This window comes from Coregonus lavaretus, assembly GCF_964263955.1.
Source record: "Coregonus lavaretus genome assembly, chromosome: 35".
Classification (NCBI taxonomy): Eukaryota; Metazoa; Chordata; class Actinopteri; order Salmoniformes; family Salmonidae; genus Coregonus; species Coregonus lavaretus.
In genome coordinates this window covers 4,199,594-4,210,179 of record NC_140022.1, presented here as the reverse complement: position 1 = coordinate 4,210,179, position 10,586 = coordinate 4,199,594, and the positions used below count along the sequence as shown (strand labels likewise).

General features: G+C 45.4%; 1 protein-coding gene across 1 annotated transcript in view; it reads left to right on the top strand.

Moving 5' to 3' along the window:
* Window positions 1–6,777, top strand: part of cavin2b (caveolae associated protein 2b) — a 14,254-nt gene extending 7,477 nt beyond the window's left edge. Inside the window, 3 exon segments of the mRNA XM_084152625.1 lie at window positions 3,603–3,866; window positions 4,098–4,259; window positions 4,367–6,777. Coding sequence (XP_084008751.1) covers window positions 3,603–3,866; window positions 4,098–4,259; window positions 4,367–4,810 — 870 coding nt within the window. The 3' untranslated portion in view covers window positions 4,811–6,777.
* The last annotated feature ends 3,809 nt before the right edge of the window (window positions 6,778–10,586 follow it).

The window sequence follows — 10,586 nt, the reverse complement described above, 5'->3', positions numbered from 1 at the left end:
GTCCTATTCATGTGATGGATCCATTACATGGGTAATAACACAAGGAAATAATGTGCTGATACAGATGACAACACACACACACACACCCTGCTTGAACACAAACACACCGTTAGGCAGGCAGACATCTGGGCTTTCTCTCTTAGCTAGGGGAGGACGGACTGCACCCTGACTCTGACTGGTACAGTGAGGTAGCAGTAGCAGGCCTATCATACATGTGTTCACTGGAGGAACCACACCTTATAGGCAGCCCAGGGAAACCTAGAGTAAAGCCAAACTCTCTCTCTCTCTCTCTCTCTCTCTCTCTCTCGCTCTCTCTCTCTCTCTCTCTCTCCTACTCTCGAAATGTCTCTTGATGTAATTTTGATCTTGGTGGCAGCTTCATTGGCAAAATGTACCTCTGTGTTTCATTGGTATAACGTGTATTGACTTGTGTAGGTATTCATGTAGCACAGGAATAACAGGGTTCCAACTGAAGCTAGCTAAATTACAGTGACAGAACTCTGGCTTTGCTTGGCTTGCCAGTTTCACTTCTGTCAGACTGTTGAGTGATTGATCGGTTGTAGATGTTGTTGATGTTGTGTGTAATGCCGCTTTCAAGACAACTGGGAACTTGGAACTCGGAAATCTCCGACATACGATTTAGTGAATTCAAGACAACTGGGACCTCAGGGAAAAACGGTAATCCAATTCGGAATTCCAAGTCGGAAACTCTGGGATCATCCTAGAGCTCCAACTTCTCCGACCTGAAGATCACTGACGTCACTACGTGACCTTGTTTTTTTCCCCGAGTTCCCAGTTGTCTTGAAAGCACCATTATTATGCTATGAGGGAATGATAGTGCTAGCTAATGTTGGTACTGTAATGGCTGGTAATGGCTGGTATTGACCAAAGCTAACATTAGTAATAGAACACTGTTGTGGCTAAGACCATTAGCACTGGTCCGGTGTCTCCAGTGTCCTAGACTCTTACAGTAGCTATGGGTAGCTAGCTAAAACACAGAAGTTAAAGCTAACGGTAAGGCTAAGAGTAGCAGCTAAAGGCAGCTAAATGTAACTGAGGGAAGCTAAATACGCTAAGGGTAGCTAAATTAATCTAAGGGTAGCAACTAAATGTTGCTGAAGATAGCTAAATGAAGCTATGGGTAGCACTTAAATGTAGCTGAAGGAAGCTAAATAAGATACGGGTAGCTATTGACTCTGCACCGGTACCCCCCTGTATATATAGCCTCCCTACTGTTATTTTTATTTTACTTCTGCCCTTTTTTTTCTCAACACTTTTTTTGTTGTTGTTTTATTTTTACTTTTTTTGTTAAAAATAAATGCACTGTTGGTTAAGGGCTGTAAGTAAGCATTTCACTGTAATGTCTGCACCTGTTGTATTCGGCGCATGTGGCCAATACAATATGATTTGATTTGATTTAAATAAGCTAAGGGTAACTAAATTAATATAAGGGTAGCAGCTACATGTAGCTGAAGGAAGCTAAATAAGCTAAGGGTAGCTAAATAAGATAAGGGTAGCTAAATTAATCTAAGGGTAGCAGCTACATGTAGCTGAAGGAAGCTAAATAAACTAAGGGTAGCTAAATAAAGCCAAAGGTACCATAGCTAATGCTAGCCTAAAAGTGAATGCATTCCTCTGAGCCAAGTGGGACATTTTTGTCCGTCTCATCAGGAAAATCCTTGGTAAAGGAGGGAGCATGTTTGTGTGTGTGTGTGTGTGTGTATGTGTGTGTGCGTGTGCGTGTGCGTGTGCGTGTGCATGTGTGTGTGTGTGTGTGTGTGTGTGTGTATGTGTGCGTGCGAGGACAAACTTATACCCACAGAAATGATGGAACATTCTGAGTTGTAAACTTTCTATACACTGTATAGGCCTATGGTTCTGGTATAAGAGACCTGGGTTACATACAGTACTGGATACCTTTTGAGAGAGGAGAGTCAAGAGTCAATTCCATGACCATTACTCACTTCACAAGCTAGACTTTTCCAGTCTGCTGTCTCTGTCAGAACTGAACTATTTTCTTCGAGTATTAAACACACAGCACTCTAACTTTATCTTGCAATAACAGACGTTCCATTTCCTCCACTAACTCCCTACTGCACTTCGTGTGTGTGTGTGGCGTGCGTGCGTGCGTGAGCGTGTGAGCGTGTGTGCGTGCGTGTGTGTGTCCAGAGTAATTGTTCTTAAGGTCGAAGGTGCAGAGAATAATATATTGTCATCTGAGGTTGTGTTGTGGTGCCAGAGGGAGACAGATGATCTCCAGGGTGTGTGTGTGTACGTGCACATGCATGTATGTGTGTACGTACATGTGTGCACGCATGTGTGTATGTGTCTCTCTCTCCCTTCTCTCTCCTCTTCTCTCTCCTCCTCTCAGGGTTTGACCCATGTCCAGCATTTGGTGGAAACTCTGAGTGCTGCCTTGCCTCCCCAGTGTGTGTGTGTGTGTGTGTGTGTGTGTTGCTTCCTTCCCCTCTTCTTCCACATTCTTCTGCCTTTATGATTGTTCCCAGCAACCTTGTGTGTGTGTGTGTGTGTGTGTGTGTCCTTCTGTGATGTAGCGCTACATGATATCTTTGTGACAAAGTTTCCAGCAGAACAAACTCTCCCCCAGCCACAGTACCCTTATCATCATGGCTGGACTGTGTTTCCAGCCTGGGCCCAAGCCAGAGCCCAACAACACTGTGTGTGCGTCCGTCCCGTGTGTGTGTGTGTGTGTGTGTTGCGTCGGCCATTTTGTGAAATGTCATTAGGAATGTAGCAATGATTAGTGACTGCATGTAGATGGTATGTGTTCATGGTTTGTAAATAACGTTTCCACAAATCCAATGATTCCATAACTCAATAGGCCTATGTAGTTTCCCACCACTACACGTCACCACAGAAGGTTTTCAAAGTTAATAGGCCTATGTAGTTTCCCACCATCACACGTAACCACAGAAGGTTTTCAATGTTTTCATACATCAGAAGCAGTCCTGAGTAAACCCTTGAGCAAGGCACTAAACCCTAATTGCTCCTGTAAGTCGCTCTCGCTAAAATGACTAAAATGAAAAATCTACAGGCCTCAATCCCAAAAGAATGGGAAAAAAACCTAACAAGCTGAACATTCCCTTTAGGATACCACTTACTCAGTCTTACAGGCTGTAAGGGCCTGATAATATTGACGTTGGGTAGAAACTAATAAGTAGCGTAAAGAAATCACAAGGTTCTGTTGTGCATCGCCAACATTCCAAACTAACGGGTGAGTTGTCATGGTAACCTACCAGAATAGAACCTGTGATGAGTGTCGGTTTGTGAGAGAGAGAGAGAGAGAGAGAGAGAGAGAGAGAGAGAGAGAGAGACAGAGGGAGAGAGAGAGAGAGAGAGAGAGACAGAGAATGAAAAATAGGCATTTTGACATAAATGTGAACCACTCCTAAACTATTAGCTATTAATAAAGATAATTAAATATCTCAACATACCACATCTGTTTTGAATGATGAACGTACTGTTCATGAGTTCCTTTCTCTAACTTCTTATCACACACTTTCCTTTTTACACCCTCTCATTCTCTTTCTCTCCTTCCCTACTCGCCTAACTTCCTCCCTCTTCCCTCTCTCTCTCTGTAGGAGGAGAATGAAATCCCAACCAGTGTGTTTGTCAAGGATCCTGTTCCTTTCCCCCGTGAAGCTGAGGAGGGGGAGGAGCCCACCGCCATCATCGACGCCAACCGCTCCACGGAGGAGGGGCTTCACACCATCGACCTATCCTCGGACGAGGACGTAGGGCTGGAGGCGGACCTGGACGAGGTGGGAGATGGCATATACGAGCTGGCCGGAGAGCACACAGACAAATCCCGCGCGGATAAGTTCAAACGCTCCAGTCTAAAGAAGGTGAGTGATGGAGAAAGCCGGGGTTAGGTGTCAAAGTTCATGGGTGAGAGGTTAGGGGTCAAGGTCATGTTCTGTGGCCGCGTGGCGTGTTCACTGCTGACTTTTGATGTATTGCAGATGGACAGTCTAAACAAAGCTTAAGATCAGGGGTCAGGGGTCGGAGGTTAGGGGTAAGGGTTAGGAGATGTCCTGCTATGTACTGACTGCATGGGTTTGTACAACGTATTGCAGGTGGACAGTCTGAAGAGGGCCTTCTCCAAAGCGAATATTGAGAAGAAGATGAACAAGATTGTGTCTCAGGAGAAACGAGAGAAGATGAAGAAGAGCCTGACACCCAACCACCCAAAGAGCTCCTCCTTCAAAGTGTCCCCTCTCACCTTCAGCATCAAGAAGGTCAGTACACACACACACACACACTTGTAGTATGTACACACACACACACACACAAACACTCACACTGTTGTGGATTCATCTGACACGACTACATCCTGCTGTAACAGAATCGTAAGTCTGAGGGCCAACCTGAAGCTGAAGCCGAGGTGGAGGCCTCATCCCAGACCGGGGTCTCGCCTACCGCCGTGGCCTCTATCGAGATCTCCCCGCTGGCCAGCCCTGACGAGGAGGTCCTCTTCACCGAGGTGCACTCCCAACTGGCTCCGGGGCTGGAGGAGTCCAAGGCTGAGGCTGATGCTTTGGAGACGGAAGAGGTGGCCGTCAGTGAAGTTCCAGAATCTGACGAAATTCCAGAATCCAACGTTTTCTCTGATTCCAAACCGTTCGTAGAATCCGACGTTCCTGAGGCGGATGTGGATCTGTCGGTTATGACGGAGGGAGTGAGCGAGGAGTACGCTCTCTCTGCCACGCTCCCACAGGATGCCTTCCACTCTACCTCGCCCTTCGATGAGGAAGACAGGGAGGACAAAGTGCAGAGGGAGAAAGAGTAGGAGAAGGAAGGAGAGAAGGATGTGTAGAAAGAGGTGGAGGAGAAGGAAGAGGAGATAGAGGTGGAGGAGAAGGAAGAGGAGATAGAGGTGGAGGAGATAGAGGTGGAGGAGAAGGAAGAGGAGATAGAGGTGGAGGAGAAGGAAGAGGAGATAGAGGTGCAGGAGAAGGAAGAGGAGATAGAGGTGCAGGAGAAGGAAGAGGAGATAGAGGTGGAGGAGGAGGAGAAGGAAGAGGAGATAGAGGTGCAGGAGAAGGAAGAGGAGATAGAGATGGAGGAGAAGGAAGTAGAGAAGGAGTTGGAGAAGGAGGGGAGCCTTGTGGAAGAGGAGGCCCAGCCTGAGGCTGTCAAAGGCCCCTAAAACAAACACACACAAAATAAATACACATATACCTAATCCCTAACATACTTACCCATTCTCACTCCCACACACTCTGTCCATCATCCTCTAAAAAACTCAGACGGACCCTCTGTTCAAAACACACACACACATACAATTATAGTTCCTTTCTGTGTGTGTCTTCCTGTATGTCATTGTGTGCAATTTGTGTGTGTGTGTGTGTGTGTGTGTGTGTGTGTGTGTGTGTGTGTGTGTGTGTGTGTGTGTGTGTGTGTGTGTGTGTGTGTGTGTGTGTGTGTGTGTGTGTGTGTGTGTGTGTGTGTGTGTGCGTGCGTGCGTGTGTGTGTTTGCGTCAGGGGCAGATGTCTGTTTCACATGTGAAAAAGGATGATGAAGTTCTTAAAAAGGTTTAATTATCTTCTTATGCTACTGCTTAAAGTTTAAACCTAAACGTATATTTGTGTATGTAAGATGCTAACTTTGTTTGACCTAATATATACAATTCAAGCCAATCAGTACAACACAAAGATTTTTGGTATCCATTAGTGTCCGTTACAGGTTTGCCTATACAAAACACCGCCATAGATCTTTCCACTAACCTGGTATTGGCGATACTTTCTTCAATCTCGATTCAGGAAAACAGATATTTTAGAAATGTTTCTATCCAGTTGCAGGTGGTTCTACAAAAACCAGAGAAAACTCAGATAGTAAATCCATGTTTTGTACTGCGCGAGGAGGATCCTCTCCATCTTAGCTGCCGGACATCTAGAATTTCCCAGCATCTTTGACGGAACTAGTCATTTCTATGCGACGTAGCCGCGGCCAGACAGCGCATCACGTTAAAACAAAGATCTACACACATCAATACAAAACTCTTTCAGAGTTTTCTCTGGTGCTTGTAGAACCACCTGCAACTGGAGATGGACATTTCTAAGATAACTGCTTTCCAGAATCGAGAAAGAAGACAGTATTGCCTACACCAGGTTAATTGAAGAATCTATGTCAGCGTTTTGTATAGGCATATCTGTAACTCCCAGTAATGGATACCAAAAATATTTGGTTATATCACATTATCTGGTGTACAATCTGTAGCTATCATAATACATGATCCTAGAATATCTTAGTACTGTATCATCTCTCAGTGAATTTATTGAAAACATAGAGAGAGATAGCATGGCAATAGTTGATAATAAAACATTATAAGGGTTCATACCACAGGAGGATGGTGGCACCTTAATTTGGGAGGACAGGCTCCTGGTAATGGCTCGAGCAGAATAAGTGGATTGATATCAAATGCACCAAACACATGGTTTCCATGTGTTTGCTGCCATTCCATTCACTCCGTTCCAGCCATTATAATGAGCCGTCCTCCCCTCAGCAGCCTCCACTGGTTCATACATACTGTACAACAAGTAATAATGCATTATTGTATATCTGTTGGCTTCAAATGAAGTGTTACTGAAGTAGTGCTTATTTCACTGAAAATTATCTCTGGTGCCAAAGAAACTCCTCTTCAATATATTTTCCAGATTGTTAAAACTGTGATTGTCATGTTTCTTGCTCTTATTAAAAAAACAGCTATCTCCAGAATCCTTAGAATTCTAAATAAAAACAGCATTGAAACTGTCCTCCTTCTCCTCTTTATTTCCTCCTGTTGGGGATTTGTTTATTTGGATTAGGCTAGATTATAGATAAATAGATTAGAAATTAGACAGCTATTGGTCATCCTGTTCATTACAGCCACAGCGTGTCATATTCCCAGTCATTTCAAGTAATAAAATACACCCTGTGAATTTGAGCTATATGATCGAGTGCTATTGCATGTGAAGATGTGCTCCGGGCTCACGGACTACCTTCCACTCTTTAATGGTGTGATGGAAAATGTTGCTGCTTTTCTAATAAACCATTTCTGTGTTCTATGTTTGTGCTTTTCTAATAACCAATTTATGTGTTCATGCAAGTGACTGATTGAATGAATCCTCACTATCAGTATCTGCAATTTGGCAGTACGCCCAGAACCTTGTTTTGAGAACGAAAGGATATCTCAGTTTCAAGGTCTCAGCTTAGAGAAGAAGCCTCGTGAGGTATTGGTCTGTCACATGCATGAACCAGTATTGGTCAGTCACATGCATGAACCAAACGTTAATTATGAATTAATTATGAATGATAAGATAAATCATGCCTATGTAACGTGTCTGTAAGCAGTACATAAGAGATCTAACGGGACTGCCCCGATAGAGCTCCTGACAGATGTGTACTATGGTGCATCAAGTTTGCTGGAACCTCTCCAGTTAACTGTTGATAAACAATGATTCATTTAAGATTGACTTTGAGTGTCCCTGTGTAGAATTTCCACGACAATGGCATGTACAGTATGCACACATCTCAAGAAACTGTAACAGGTTATCATAACCTGTCCAGTAGATAGCCAAATTTTGGCCTATTCAAAGCTCTGAGAGTCAGACCTGGTCAAATTAGGTCAAACTTGAACGTATTGAAGCGATTTCGATGGGGTTGCCCCGACCGGGACTCAAAACACGAGTCCAGTTGACTGTCAAGACAACACCTTAACTGTTACGCCAAGAGGTTCAAACCTCTTGACGAGGTCGCTAGGAGAGTGTGTCCCCACGCTTCTCTATACCAAGTCCCTCACGTGTACCCGCCTCAACGATGGCTTCACAGGCACCATCCCACTTTTGACACCAGTGTAGCGATTTCAGGGGTAGCCCAGACTGGGACTCGAACCCAGGTACAGCGACTGTCAAGACAACACCTTAACCGTTACGCGGAGATGTCCGAACCTCTTGATGAGGTTGCTAGGTGCTGGACAGTAGCGGTGCATAGGTAAAATCACTGGGGAAGCCAAGCCAGGGAAAAAAAGCAATATTACAATCTATATGTTGTGATAATTGTGTTGTTTGCTCTATAACCTGTTAGTTCATATGCCTTGACACCGTGATATATAGGCCTAAGGCCGAGACAATAAGAAGACACAGTGGCAGAATAAATTCAACCACACCTTTGTTTCATCACAAAACCGGAGAGCAACATCTGTCCGGTGGAGTCCACAAAGCAAATTGTGTAACAAATAGCTCCATGACCTACAGCATGATCAATCAAGTTAATGTTTCCAAAATTTTCGGACTACTAAACAACTATTGATTTAGAACACTAGAGAGGTACAACAAGTCGCAAAGAAAATAGGAGCTGCCGCCACTATTCCAGCACCTTTTATACTTCATAATTTCAACATCATCCAAATCACCTCTGCTTAGTCTAATACAGTGACAACTAAAAGATTCCCAAAAACAATAGTCCAATCAGCGTAAGCTATATATCATGTAGCTGTCCATGGTATTGATTTCTGTCTGGGCCCAGCCAATCAGAATGAATAAAGTGACGTTGGAGGCGGCTTATGGTAGATAAATTAACATTCAATTCTCTGGCAACAGCTCTGGTGGACATTTATGCAGTCAGCATGCCAATTGCACGCTCCCTCAAAACTTGAGACATCTGTGGCATTGTGTTGTGTGACAAAACTGCACATTTTAGAGTGGCCTTTTATTGTCCCCATTACAAGATGCACCTGTGTAATGATCATGCTGTTTAATAAACTTCTTGATATGCCACACCTGTCAGGTGGATGGATTATCTTGGCAAAGGAGAAATGCTCACTAACAGGGATGTAAATATGTGCACAAAATTTGAGCTAAATAAGCTTTTATTTTTTTGTGGGTACTTTTTGCATGTTGCGTTTATATTTTTGTTCAGTATACATTATCACAGCATATTGGCTATATGCCTGGCTGGCCAATATTGTTATTCTCAGACCATATTATATTTCAAAACTCAACCTTTGATAACAAAATAGATCAGTCGGTGTAGCACTTGCGAGGCACAGCTGATCATAAATTGAAATAATTTGCTAATAATTTGCTTTTTATTTGACTGGACCTACATCTGTAACGGTGCTTTCAAGACAACCGCGGATTCTGAAGAAAAATAGGTCAAATCATGACGTCATCTTCAGGTCGGAAAGTCGGAGCTCAAGAAAGATGCCAGAGTTTCCCACTTGGAATTCTGAGTTGGATGACCGTTCAAAGCGATATTTCCCAGTCGGATCTCGTTTTTTTTCCAGAGTTCCCAGTTGTGAAGTCGGAAGTCTGAGATTAGGTAAAACAGATTTCAGGTAAAACAGAAGTCTGAGACGCACTGAAGTCAGAAGTCTGAGATTTCCCAGTTCCAAGTTGTTTTGAACACGGCATTAGTCTCAGCGGAGGGAGGGAAAGGGCAGCAGAAGGTCCGTCTCTCACGGTCCCTGCTCTCTCCTTCCTTTCCTCCAGTGAATCTGACCAGAGAGAGGGGACACCGTCTTCCACCTGATGGCGAAACTCGAGTCACACCGCATCTGCCTCATTGTCATGCCCTGGCTCGGGGGACTCTCGTATGTTGAGCCAGGGTGTTAGTTTCTATGTTTTGTGTTGTAGGTTGTGGGTCTATGTTTATATTTCTATGTTGGCCTGAGTGACTCCCAATCAGAGGCAACGAGTGTCAGCTGGTTGTCTCTGATTGGGAGCCATATTTAACTGTCTGTCTTTCACTTTGTGTTTGTGGTTTCTTGTTCCGTGTTGGTTGGTTTATGTAACCAGGGACGTCACGTTTCGTTTTTGTTGTTTTGATCGTGTGATCATCTTGATATAATAAAATGTTCGCATTCAACGCTGCGCCTTGGTCCTCCTCTCTGGTAGACGATCGTGACAGAAGAAACCACCAAGATGTGACCAAGCAGCGTGTCCAGGAGCCATCGCCAGGGAGATCCCTAACAGATCTCCTTCGCCTCCTCAACTGGGTCAAGCCGAGTGAGGAAGAGAAGGGCTTGACATTATGGCAGAAGGGCGAAAGGCTGGCGAGGGACATGGAGACCTGGTCCACGGGTAGGGGAGACGGCCAGAAAATTTTTAGGGGGGGGCTAACGCCGTGGACGACGGGCCAGCAGGAGACCGCGGCAGAGCGGCCCAGCGGATTGGCAGAGGAGGCCGCCGGGTTACGGGGGCCACTGGTCGAAGAGGGGGTGGAAGATGTAGAGGCACGGCGAGAGGTACTGGCGTGTGTTGCCAGTCCGGTCCGGCCTGTTCCTGATCCCCACGTAGGGCCAGTGGTGTGTGTTCCCAGTACGGTCCGGCCCGTTCCTGCTCTCCGCACCAAGTCTGTGGTGCGCGTCGCCAGCCCAGTCCGGCCCATTCCTGCTCCCCGCACCAAGTCTGTGGTGCGCGTCGCCAGCCCAGTCCGGCCCATTCCTGCTCCCCACACCAAGTCTGTGGTGCGCGTCGCCAGCCCAGTCCGGCCCGTTCCTGCTCTCCGCACCAAGTCTGTGGTGCGTTTCGTCAGCCCTGTCCGGCCCGTTCCTGCTCTCCGCACCAAGTCTGTGGTGCGCGTC